The sequence below is a fragment of the Eurytemora carolleeae genome, unplaced genomic scaffold (assembly GCF_000591075.1).
Source record: "Eurytemora carolleeae unplaced genomic scaffold, Eaff_2.0 scaffold1150, whole genome shotgun sequence".
Lineage (NCBI taxonomy): Eukaryota > Metazoa > Arthropoda > Copepoda > Calanoida > Temoridae > Eurytemora > Eurytemora carolleeae.
Window position 1 is genome coordinate 83,161 of NW_019397169.1, and position 13,904 is coordinate 97,064.

Here is a 13,904-nt window from a genome sequence, read left to right on the forward strand (position 1 = left end):
AAAAATTCAGGTTTAAATCAACTATATTTTAAGTAGAGAAAATATGCAAGTAATGAAAGATATGATGGGATGAAGAATTAACGGATTAGATGAGGAATAAAATGGACAATATGGACACTGATATGATCCACAAACCTCACAGATGCTTAAAATGTACAAAGATGTGGCATTAAATGTTGTAACATGAAATTTTTCTGGTCTCAGTGGCTCAATTATGACTGCTTGTCTTGTCCTTGTAAGATTTGCCACGGGGAAATATCTAAAATTAAAGTTTAATCATATGAATTATTATTTTCTTTTAGTTTATCAATTTTATTATTTTTTTTTTTGCATGTTATTACCGTCTAATAGAATGGGTAAAACACTGAGAACTTGCAGTAATATACTCAAAGTACCAAATAGTCTTTCCAGGTTTTTCCACATCTGCATCCTTCAGAGTTGGAATTATACCAGATCGCACTAATTTGTTTGCATCAGGCTGAATAGTTAGAAAAATTAATTATCCATAGTTAGAATTCTTTGCAGGATATATTTACCTGCAGCATTATATATCCTGTTGGAATATCTACAACTAACATTGCCATTCCAGAGTTCTCACTTTCATTAGTACATGTCCAGCTGAAGCAACTGCGAACATCAATTTCAGATTTATTTCTTCCTCTAAAGCTCTCATATATGGACAATTTGAAACAATCTTCTGGAGGAGTATCCTTGAACGGTTCGTAATCAATTCCATAGTTTATATCCATTTGGGCAAGTGCTTGACCAGCCCCTGTAGCATACATATTTATATGCCCCCAAACATTAGGAATATCAAATGTTTGAAGCCTAGATACTTCATCACCATTTATTTTGATAAAATGGGTAATATTGGAGTCTGGAATATCAATCTTAATATTAAGATCAGTTAAGTCCTTAATTCTTGAGTTATAACTGTATGTTACCAATGCTTCCAAAGCAATAATAGTGTCTACGGTTGCTATGAAGCCCCCAACACCTAGTCTCATGGTATTGAGCCATTCAACTATCTGATCCTGTAAAATTGTAACACCACCTCCTTCAACCAAGAATAAAGTAAGCAGAGCATAACCAGTAGCTTCTACTGCAAGAGCATCATTGGGTTGTTTTGATTTAGCCTCTAGAAATGGTCTGTTAAACTCATATCTGACTCTGTGTGTTTCAATTTTAGTTGGACTCCAATAAACCTTTCCACTCTCAATCCGTTTCATTTTCATTAGTTTTCCATATGCAGCATCTGCTTCAGCACTTCGAGAGAGTGCTAGAGCATAGGCAGTTATGGCCAGGTCATAAGGATCCTCAATCATTGGCAAATTTTTTTCTAAATAGTGAACGGCTCTTTTTCTTGCATGTGCAACATATTTTTTTGTTTCTCCTTGTATTTTATCTGCAGTAACTTGAAGAGATATTAGAACATGAGATGTTAGTGCTATAGTTTTATTTCCTTGTCCTATTTTACAGGCCATAGCTTTATGTAAAGGGTTTGTATAAAATTCAGTTTCAAAAAAGGCTCCATTTTTATTTTGATAATTTATCAACCACAGAACTGAGGATTGGAAAATTTCAGGATCTACATAAATATAATCTTCCCAATCTTGGAATGAGATGGTTTCAAATATTCTAATGCTCCATGCAGTTAACCAAACTGATGGTTTGGCAGCATCCCAGTTTGAAACCCAGCCCTGAGAGCTGTAACGTCTCATTACTGCTGCATATTCAACATTCATTTGTTCAAATACACTTTTTGTCAACTCCCAATTTGACTGTAGTTGATTGGTAAGCCTGAAATAGTGAAGTTGCCAAGCATTTGAAGCAAGGTTGAATGTATGATATTCTGTTCCTTTCCCAAACCTCCCATTCCCATCTGGAAACATAGACTCAAGAGAGATAGGGTTCCCATCAATAAATGTTGGACCGATTACATCACCGCTTAATGAAAACTTTCCATATGGACTTCCAAATATATAACGTCTATATATTTCATAAGGTATAATAGGTGATTCATCTACTATTATATTCATGAACTCAAGCTCAAATGCTCGACTCTTTAAATCAAGAAGTACAGACGTATGCCTGTGTACTATACTGCCCTCAGGTATTATCTCAATAGAAACAATTTGACTTAAGGACATTATTTGAGTTGAGATACTCAAATCAACTGAAATAAAACCTTGATCACTGGAAAGAACAGGCTTGATTGGAAAATGAACATCCACTTCATTTTCTCCTCGAACATATACAAGATGTTGATGATCACCTTTGCTTGTTCTTGGGGAATAGCTTGTCACATACCCAAACTCTTCAACATGAATAAACTCATAGTCATCAGAACCCTTAAGTGTTAACAAGCATTCCAAATCTTCAGGTGAACGATTCATTACTATGCATCTGATGCCCACTGACTCCCCTCTATGAACCTTGGAAGGAGCTTCACAAACAAAATGTATTGGACGAATAGTGTCATATTCAAGTGGATCTATTATTCCAATTCCATTTGTCTTACTTATACTGAATGCACTAAAGAACCAACTATCAGTGATTAAAGGCACTTCAATAGTGTTGAACTGTTCTCTGTCTTCATCCATATTTATGTCAAACCATCCCCATATGTCAACCCCACTTTCAAAATAATCTGTAAACCTATTAAAGCGCGAAAGCTTAAAACCCAGGTTGTCATTTTGAAGTTCTAAAAATTCTTCTTTGCATTGGCTCTCATCCAATCCATCTTCACAATCTTTTTGACCATTGCAGATTTGAGCCTCAGTATAGCAGCCTTTATGAAGGCATGGAAACATACCTAAACTTATATTACATTGTCTTGTTAATGGGGTTTGGGTTATAAATACATAGTCTGTGAAAACCAACATGTCCTTTGACTCAAATGTTCTTTTGGCATCCACTCCATAGTCCATAGAAGGGTAAAATGTAACCTTGTCAAGGTATAAAGCATCTCTGTCTGTTGTATACAATTTATGAATGTGCTGTTGAGACTGTTCAAATGTGTGCAAACTTTCCAAAATTGATGTTTCAGTGATTGAATTTTTTCCCTGGGAGGAATAAAAGAAAGTTCTTGTTACTGAGGTTATAAACACAGCACCAGGATCTCCCCTAAATATAGCTTCTACAGTATTCTTTGAGTGATCCTTCACCTGATTAAGTTTGAATTCAATCTTGTGTCTATTGAATGTATTTACAGGGTAATATGCGGAGTCTGAAAGTAGGTAATCATCTGGTTTAAAAACTGAATAAACCATAATATGGAATCCAGGAGCCATCTCTGAAGATACAACTATACTAAACGTAGTTACTGCTGGATGTATGTCAGATCCATACTCTCTACCAGATGCTACAAGAATATTCTTAGAAACAATAATCCAGTCGAAGCTGGGCAAAGGAAAATTACTTTGTACATGAAAAACAACATAGTGTCCAACAGAAATGTTCTTTGTACTGGACCGCACATGAATAAATTTGTCTTTTGGCCCATAAGCCCCGTAGACTGTAGTCTCTGCAAATGTATCCCTGGAGCTGATTGAATCACTGTAGGTAGCACTAAGATAAAGCTCTTCTGTTAGCTTTGGCACCTTAAATCTAAATCTATGAACTCCAGTGTTTCGAAACTCTTCAAATGATTTCTCTCTGGCATAGATTTCATAAAATATAAACTCTGTGTTCTTGTCTACATCGTCAGTAAAGAATGCCGCTGGATTAATATTTTTTTCTGTGTCTTCTGCTGCCTTAGAGCCAAATAGTTGACCATAATGGGTCAACCAATCAATGTCTTGAAAAGCACTAAAATCACTCGTCAAACTTTTGGGGATAAATATTGAGGGCAAGTTTTCAACAGTTCCATCTTGCTTCTTAGCTCTTATATTTATATTAAGAGAAGATTCTTTCAAATCATCTTTAGAAAGTGGAACATAGTCACTATAGGTTATTGAAACTGTTCCTTCAAATAACATCCCAGGTTTAAATACCATTGGTTCACTGCCAAGAAACTTTAAAGTTAGGGTTGGATTAATTAGTTTTGAATCACAAAATCCTCTTTGAGTGCTGTTGTAATAGTATTCTGTGATAAATGCCTCTGCTCTTATTTGAATGTTAGTCAAACTTCCCATTTGCCTCTTGATGTCAGCAATTTGCAAGTAAAAATCTTCATTCGTATCGGTTTTTTGATGGAAATATCTTTGTTCCGAACTAATATAAGTCCACTTATTAACAGGAGTAGCTTCAATGTTTGGACTAAAAGATGAATCCAACGTCCCATACCTCTCAGGATCGGACAGGGTCAGATTAGACACTTGTTCATCAGATATGTTTCTGTTCTTATATCTATTTTGATGATGTGCATACTGTGAACGGTATTGAACACTATCCTGATATAAAGGGTAGAATCCATCACTAATCTTAGCATACCATCTGACCAGAACATCACCTTTTACAAGCTTTTCAAACAGGTATAAACCTAGAACATTAACAGAGATTACATTCTCTGTTTCTAGGATGAACGGAGGCATCCGCACATATACTTCAAACTTGGGAAGATAATATTTCTCAACTTTAATACGAAGATCCTCTCTCTGACCCTGAGTCTCAACACGTACTGTCCAGAATCCAACCTGTAAAGTTAAGATTTGATTTTGAGTTGGGAAGAACTAATTTCAATTGAATACAATGTTGGAAACCCAGCTTTGCCTGGAATCTCAACTTCATTTAAAAAAGTCAACTCAATTAACTTTGAATTTCCTGTGGTTCTATAAAATTCCCTTATCAAAATTTTATGCAAATCTGTTAAGTGGTTTATGAGTTATTATCAGACTTACACACAGACTAACAAAGTTACTACTATAAGGGGCTATATAGGCGTAATTTCAAAGATGGCAATGACTAATTGAAGCCTGTATCTGTTCAATAATGTGGAAGATATTGTCTTTTTAAGATTTTAAAGTGTTCTATTCTTAAAACTTTCCTGTAGTAAAGAAGCCCAAGTCACTTAAAGAGAACCAGCTATTGGAAATTATCAATTTTCAAAATCTAATAAAATACTTGATCAGACAAACTTTTTAAGGGTACTGTTGTGAATCGAGCATTGTCATCTTTGTTTGGAGGGTAAATTGAAATTACGCTTACAGTCCCTTTTATATAGAGATATCCATGTTAATTGTGAGTGTAGGTTATTCTAAGGTACCTTTGGGAACTCAGGTAACCAGAAGACTCCTGACAGAATCCCATTGTTTATTTGTTTAGAATTCCACTTTCTAAATGTTTTAATCTTTATTTAAAAAACAATTTGAATTTAAACCAACTCAAGGTTGTATAATAAGGTTGCTTACTCACTATGCGCTCCCATGTACGGAAAGTATCGTCTTCAAAGATATATAGATAAAAACCTTACATATAGGCGAGAGTGACGTCATATTAGGTTTTTATCAATCTTAGGAGACAACATTTTTCGTACATTGGAGTGCATTGAGAGTAAGCAACCTTATTATACAACCTTTGATTAACCTACTAATAGGCTCAGAGGTATTCAACAACATGTTTTTCTTGCTAATTAAATATTACCAACTAGGCTTTTGACACATCTTTTATTTTAACTTTTAATTCTGGCTCTATCTATACAAGTATCTTCTCTTTTATACTGTCTTACAAGATACAACTTAATCTAGTACTCATGGTTCCTCAATTTTTACAAACGGACAGACAAGCAAAATATATATATAGAAGACCAGATTTAATCAGAAGATTAAGAAAAAGAGGAGATCAAGCATTAATCCCCATATCCACTATTCAAAAGTTCCCAGCTCTGGTACTATAGATGCCAACAACGGATAATTGTATTTAAATCTACCGTAGGTATGTTTGGCAACCAAGCTCAAATATAAAGAATATTACCTGATCACAAATCCGTCAGGATCTATAATAAAAAGATCAGCAATATCTGTGTAGGGTTGAATTCCAGTATCTAACATCACAGCTCTTATTCTAAAAATATTCTCTTTGTTCTGTCTGTTTTCAATAAAACCTAATTTTGAAAAAATAAACGAAAAACTGACCTGACGTCCTGCCCCCCATTGTAGACTGCTTGGTTAGTGTAAATGGATATGGCAAGAAATTGTCTGGAGAACTCTAGAATAGTTTCATTCTCAAATACAACTGCTCCTCCTCCTAAAACTGATCCTTCTATCCGTAGGCGGTAAACAGAGTCTATATTGTTACCCGGGGGAACCTGAAAACCAATAGAGCTACGTCACTATTCGAAAAATAAAATTATGTTTAGATTTTATATTATTTTTATATTTTCCTAAATAAAAAAATTACAATTAACAATTAAAAAATTGGCATCAGATTTTTTTTTATAACTTCGAGCAATTTTTTCATAATTTTAAAACTTGTAAAACCTGCAAAATCTATAATTTGTTAATGGCTATGTCAAATCTTTAGACTGAAGACTAAGGACTAAAAAATGATTGTATAAAATTGTCGTATGCAAACTACCTGGAGAAAAATTGGATAAAACTGTGGTAAACTGACTACCTGGAGCAAAATTGGATAAAACTGTGGTATACCGGCTTCCTGGAGTAAGATTTGGATAAAACTGTGGTATACTGACTACCTGGAGTAAAATTGGATAAAACTGTGGTTAACTGACTACCTAGAGAAGATTTGGATAAAACTGTGGTATACTGACTACCTGGAGAAGATTTGGATAAAACTGTTGTATACTGACTACCTGGAGTAAGATTGGATAAAGCTGTGGTATACTGACTACCTGGAATAAGATTGGATAAAACTGTGGTATACTGACTACCTGGACATGATTTGGATAAAACTGTTTAATACTGACTACCTGGAGTAAGACGTGGATAAAACTGTGGTATACTGACTACCTGGAGATAAAAATTGAATAAAACTGTGGTATATTGAATACCTGGAGTAAGATTGTAAAAAACTGTGGTATACTGACTACCTGCAGTAAAATTGAATACAACTGTGGTATACTGACTACCTGGAGTAAGATTGTATAAAACTGTGGAATACTGACTACCTGGAGTAAAATTGAATAAAACTGTGGTATACAGACTACCTGGAGTAAGATTGTATAAAACTGTGGTATACTGACTACCTAGAGTAAGATTTGGATAAAACTGTAGATTACTGACTAACTAGAGTAAGATTGGATAAAACTGTATTATACTGACTACCTGGAGTAAGATTTTGCTAAAACTGTGGTAAACTAACTACCTGGAGTAAGATTGGATAAAACTGTGGTAAACTGACTACCTGGAGAAGATTTGGATAAAACTGTGGTATACTGACTACCTGGAGAAAATTTGGATAAAACTGTGGTATACTGACTACCTGGAATAAGATTGGATAAAAATGTGGTATACTGACTACCTGGAGTAAGATTGGATAAAACTGTGGTATACTGACTACCTGGAGTAAGATTGGATAAAACTGTGGATACTGACTACCTGGAGTAAGATTGGATAAAACTGTGGATACTAACTACATGGAGTAAGATTGGATAAAACTGTGGTATACTGACTACCTGGAGTAAGATTGGATAAAACTGTGGTATACTGACTACCTGGACACTGATGTAGAAATATTTTGGTTTCTTCTCTTAAAAGATGACACGCATGTAAGTATTAAAAGGGAATTCAGACTAAATTTGTATCCCTTAATGTTATCCATATTATTGCCTATAATATTTTTTTTCAGTTAAACCCCGATCATCTGTTCTATAATTATTACCATCAAATAAAGAAGCAGAGAAAGAAGTTTTATATTGGTCATGAAGAGGATATCAAAATACGGACTACCTGGAGTAAGTTTGGATAAGACTGTGTTATACTGACTACCTGGAGAAGGATTGGTTTAGATTCCAAAGGTTGTAGGTTTACATGATCTCCAAACACCTCAACTTCGTCCCTGGTGAGAGCAGCGTGAACGCGGGCAGGAGGGGACTCTTCTAGAAGACTTACAATCACCTAGTTAAAAGATTAATTAAAAAAATTAAATTTGGTATTTGGTGTTAGACCCTACCACCAGGCCTCCACGAATAAGATAGGTTGGAGGTCGTCTTGAACAACATATCCATATCTGATATTTGAACATGTTAGGTCTTAAACCACCCTGCCAACTATTACTAAATATGTTGGAGGTCGTCTTGAACACCATATCCTTACCTGGTAAATGGTGTTAGGTCAAACCCCTCCGCTAGCTATTATTAGATAGGTTGGAGGTCGTGTGAACACCATATCCTTACCTGGTAAATGGTGTTAGGTCTAACCACCCTGCCAGCTATTATTAGATAGGTTGGAGGTCGTGTGAACACTAAATCCTTACCTGGTAAATGGTGTTAGGTCGGACAACCCTGCTTGCTAGTATTATGTATGTTTGAGGTCGTCTGAATACCATATTTTTACCTGGTATATGGTGTTAGGCCGAACCACCCTGCTCGCTATTATTAGATAAGTTGGAGGTCGTCTGAACACCCTCTCCTCCCTTTCATCTACTCCAGCAGTTAAACTTATCCTCTGTTCTTTGATGTCTCCCACAACCTTCCTTTGACCCAAACTTAGCAAAGTATTGGATTCAAATTAGATTAGATTAACACAATGCATAAGGTTTTTTTTTTAAATATTTCAAATACTAAAAATTTCCGAATTAATTAAATCTTTAATTGATAGATAGATAGATTTACGATAGATGTTCAAATGGAACATTACTTAAAAGAACTAACTGGCCAGACACATTTCAATCATGGTGGTGGAGCTTACAGTGCAGTATTGTAGAGAATTTGTTTGGGATTTTAGGATTCATTTAAGACGTTTTGACTGTTTATAAGAAAAGCAGAAATTTCATCTTTAAAATTCTCCTAGATTGTCCATTTTGAAGAATACATTGAAAGAACCGGGGTATTTAAACTTTACAGTAAACGAATAACATGTAAAGGAACATATTTCTCAATAAGAAATATTGATGAAAGCCATGCTAGAATCGATTAGTTTAATTTGTAATCATTATCTACTCTAAAAAGTATCAGCAGATTTCTTTTAATATTATCTTTTTAGCTTGAAACATTACAAGAAATTAATAACAGCGCCTAAAGCGGGAAAACTTGAAATAACGTTGAGAATTCATAATAGCTTATTTTCAATAATAAGAATACTTCTTTTCTCGGCCTGTTCCTATACAAGCCTTTTTATTTTACTGTATAAATTTTGGTCTCAAATTAATTCTTAAAAAAATCTTTGCAATAATGCACTCTAATTAATTACCATGTCTAGCACAAGTAATTACAAGTAATTAAAGAGAAGCTTTTTTAATTGACAGCTTCTCTTTGTTTTCATGTTTTTATGTATCCCTGCTGTTTAAAATCTTGAAGAAATCAACATTGAAATAGAAAGTCTTCTTCATTATAAATCTATATATAAGTTTAGCTTGTCTGTGTGTTTGTTTAATTGTTCGTATCCAATAAACGTCAAAACATCTGAACCCATCGGACCCAAATTTTGTGTGGGACCTCACGTGACCCCAGGGAAGGTTTATGAATAATCAAAATTACAAAAATTTGTGTTTAAAATTTTTTTATTTTTTGTAAAATTTTGAAAATGCTCGAAAAAATATTATGAAATCTGCAAATTTTTTTTATTAATATTTTACTGTACAAAGAGATGATGCTCAAAGATAAAACAACAATTAAAAGTTGAAAATACAAGATGGGCGCAAAGCGCCCTACAAGCATTAGTATTGATATATTCGCATACGACCGTATCGTCACGTCAAACTTAAGTAAGTTACACGTAAGGGTTGAATCCTAAATGTTTTTAAATCCCAACTCCTCTTTTTGTAGAGCAACAGAAAAGAGAAAAGAAAAAAATGTTTTCCAGAAAAATAAATTGTAATTCTTAAACATGCAAATTTTAAACATATTGCAATAGATCAATTTATATTTTTTTTTTTGAATGATTCTTATAGTTTAAACTATATATAGCATGTTTATTTCGTTTTTCGGGAATTTATTAAGAATTAATTAGATGTTGTGAATTTATAATCAAAATATTTTAAACACTAACAAATTCTTATATAAAACATGGTAAGCTCCTGAAGCAAATACTATTAATTATGAACCACTCTTTACCTTAGCTTCACCAAATAAACCAATAGAATCACAAACCTAAATTATATAAAAGAGACTTTCAAGTGACCCTACATTTACAAAGCGGCATGTTGATTCACATGATTAGACAGAGACCATTCAAGGTTTAAAAGGTTTAGGATGCTATATTGAACCTTTAGACAGAAACCATTCAAGGTTTAATAGGTTTTGGATGCTATATTGAACCTTTAGACAGAAACCATTCAAGGTTTAAAAGGTTTAGGATGCTATATTGAACAGATTTGTTATCATGGTAGTAACGGAAAACCAAATATATTTTATTTTATACATTTTGGCTTACCTCACATTCATGTTCAAGGGATCCTATATTCATTTAACCACATGAAAGCTATTTTTAACTGTTCCGTCAGCTGATCAAATGTTAACCTTTGAATGGTCGGTTAAAGGGACCGTACATGAAATTTGAAGAGACTGTCCATGAAAAGGCGATTTACAACAGTATCCATGGAAACCTAAATCTGGTAAAAAAATGTGGAAGATGTTCTTGCTTTTCTTACTCGAAAGGTGTTTAATTCTGATAATTTCTCCATTCCTTCTAAGAAGCAAGAAATATGCAAGTTAGAAAAACCGCAAATGAAAATGAAAAGTGAAACGTAACAAAAACATGGAAATCTTTTTTATGCTTGACTGGAGAAAGCCTTTAAAGGTATCGTTGTTAATCAGGCATTGCCATCCTTGCCCGGAGGTTCACTTGAAATCCCGCTTACAGTCCCTTTAACATTTATTTCAAATCTTTAGTTTAGATGTAGATTTATTTTGTCATCTGAAAAATTTTTAAAAATATTTCGGGTTATATTTGAAAATCATTTGCGATCCTTCAGAAATAAACTGTTTTATTTACATTGAAATATTTCAAGACTGCAGAATATGGTTAAAATAATTGTTAACATTAATTTGACAAAATTCTTTAAACACAAATCTTTGTTTTTGATAGAAACACAGAAAACAACTTAAATTAAATAATTAACAGCAATTTGAAAATCTTTTTGCACACTGTATGGATCACACCTTTTGTATTCTGATTAAAAATAAGAATAGATATTAAACTGCAAGGTTCGGTGGATCCGCATTTGAACTATAGATCATTTGAACTACTGCCGTTTGAACTATAGATCATTTGAACTATTGTTCATTCCTCAGAATATATAAATATGTATTATCTGGTATTCATTCTAACAACTGATAATGACGAAATTTTAAGCAGTTTAAAATTTTTATATTTCATGAAAAAAAAACATCAATCATCACAAAATAGTTTTAATGATCAATCAAAATTTTCACATGCAGAAAAGATAGTTCAAATGAACAAAATAGTAGTTCAAATAAACCAAACAATAGTTCAAAGAAAATAGTTCAAATGAAGCGAAAATGTATGTAGTTCTGTCAAATGAACAAAAACAAATAGTTCAAGTGATACTGTGGAAAAACAAAAAAATTTAACTTCAAATTAATAAAATAATTGTTTAAAGAAAATAGTTAAAAAACATATAAATAGTTCAAAAGTGAAAAATCTAGTGATAGCTGGTATGTGAGGTCAGGTTTAGTAAAGACAATTTCCGGGCCGAGCGCTGCGGCTAGGACAGGCTATGGGAGGCCGAGCGCTGGGGCCACATTTATCAAATTGACAAAGAGATAGTCGTTGTGCGGGGTTAAATTAGGTTATGATATTTTCTGGGCCGAGCGCTGCACCTAGGACAGGCTTGGGGGCCGAGCAAGGCGGCCACATTTTTTTAATTGACAAGTGATATGTTGTGATAGCTATGACAGGCTAGGGGGCCGAGCGCTGCGGCCATGAATATCAAATTCATGAAGTAATATCCAATATATGGGGTAAGACATTTTCTGGCCAAGTGCTCTGGCGAGGACGGGCTAGTGGGCCGAGCGGTGCGGCTAGTAGTTCAAATGAACATAAAAATAGTTCATTTGAACTATTCTTTTGCTCATCTGAATTAATTTTTTAATACTTCAAAAAAACATGAAAAAAGTTCAAATGACCACAGAATGTTATCGTTTTAACTACTATACACACGTGGTACCACGTGCAATGGTTTAAACGACCAATAATTCAAAAAGCTATAGTTTAAACGGCAGTAGTTCAAACTAAATAGCATCGTAACTGCTTTTGTCTGGTTATAAGCTCGTGATCAGGAATGAATAAATTTAAAAATAATTCTATTGTTCTTTAATTTAATCGCGATAAGACAGGGGTGTAAAGACAAAAATATGTCATATACGTTTAGAAATAAATTTTTGTATATACACCTTCAACATTATCTCATTTTATATGAATATCGTCTATTTTTATATCAATCTAAACCTAGTTAAATGGCAAACTTTTAACTTTGCCATTTTATACAAAAGTGATTAACAAACAAACGACATTAGACCTGTAATTAATTAATGTAATGACAAAGTAAACAAATATTTACTTGAAAGTACGTAGAAAACAAATATATTACATTTTTAATGTTGTTTTCTATTTAAAGGAATTGAGTCTTTGCCAAACTCTGATTTTCTAATCCCTATATATGTACAACCCCATGTTGTAGACTTTAGCTTTTCAAACTATGTATTCTGTTAGATCAAATAATCTAAGTTTGAATTATCAAAGGATTAGAGCATCAGGTTGCAAACATATAGGGATTAGAACATTTGAGTTTGTGATAACTCAATTCCTTTGAAGAAAATGCCGCATCAAATAACTTTGTCTTTATATTCCACAGTGTTTACGTGTCGGCCCGGGGGCGAGTATAAAACCAAAGCAAATACGGTAATTTTGTTTTCTTGAAACTAACGAATTAGTTTAGTATTTTTTGTTTGTTTTTACCCTATATTTGTACAGCTTTATTTATTCTGAATTTGTTAATTGTTTTAGGTTTAAAACATGAGTATTTTCATTAATATTTTTTAATGTGTTCTCCATTTTACAAATATTTACTAGCCATCTGATGATTGCAACGATTGGTGAAAATTACAGTTGTTTAAAACCTAGAGTGATAAGTTGGGTTGGAGAGAGTATAATCATGAAATCATTAGTATTTATTAAATGATATTTGAAAGAACCTGTCAAATCTTTCCCTGGGATGTTTAGAAAGATGAAAATTTCCCTGTATGATAATTGAAGGACTGCATTATGGTTTTGGTGAATTATATTGGCGTACTAAGCCTAGGGGTGTCAGAAATGATTTTTTTTGCATATTTTTAAAAACTTCTATAAAACTTTTAAAGTTTAATTTTTGATAAAACTTTTTGTTTTGTTTCTTAAACCGGCATATTTTTTCTATATTTATTTAGTTAGGAGTTTGAGTCAAAATAAGTATTAATAAATAATGCTTTATATCGAGTAGATATCCTTAAACATACTGATGTAAAACCTTTCAGAAAGTAGGAAAGATTCTGCAAAAAAAAGTTGCCAAACCAAACAGATTTTTTTTTGATTTGCTTATGTCATTGAGTACTTGTGGTGTACATGAGTTCTGTATAGAGAGAAATTTAAGTTAGTTTAGTCCTTCTCATGTCCTTTTTCAGTTCTCGTCAATATGATAAATTGCTCAGTGAAATATTGATGTTCAAATAGTTCCATTCCCGGAGTTATTTTACACTCTATTATAAAATCCATTAAAACACCAAACCACCCCGCTTATCATTGAAGTACACTTTGACCCCCAGAAGTATGAGTTCGCGGACTGTACAA

General features: G+C 33.3%; 1 protein-coding gene across 1 annotated transcript; it reads right to left on the reverse strand.

The window, feature by feature from the left end:
- Window positions 1–5: 5 nt before the first annotated feature.
- On the reverse strand, window positions 6–10,985 carry LOC111712471 (CD109 antigen). The gene is made up of 10 exons (XM_023487084.1): window positions 10,491–10,985; window positions 10,172–10,207; window positions 8,454–8,604; window positions 7,887–8,015; window positions 6,075–6,247; window positions 5,914–6,003; window positions 5,207–5,276; window positions 537–4,637; window positions 342–478; window positions 6–259 (listed from the first exon to the last, which is right to left on the reverse strand). The coding sequence occupies exons 1-10, from the start codon at window positions 10,499–10,501 to the stop codon at window positions 22–24; spliced, it is 5,136 nt and encodes a 1,711-aa protein (XP_023342852.1). The 5' UTR covers window positions 10,502–10,985; the 3' UTR covers window positions 6–21.
- Between the last annotated feature and the right edge of the window lie 2,919 nt (window positions 10,986–13,904).

What these genes read in the sequence shown, in the direction of transcription:
- LOC111712471 (XM_023487084.1), bottom strand. An exon ending in GTTTATTTGGTGAAGCTAAG is followed by an intron (nt 8,605 to 10,171) that starts GTAAAGAGTGGT and finishes TACTTTGCTAAG; the next exon opens with TTTGGGTCAAAGGAAGGTTG. An exon ending in CAGGATATATAATGCTGCAG is followed by an intron (nt 479 to 536) that starts GTAAATATATCC and finishes CTAACTATTCAG; the next exon opens with CCTGATGCAAACAAATTAGT.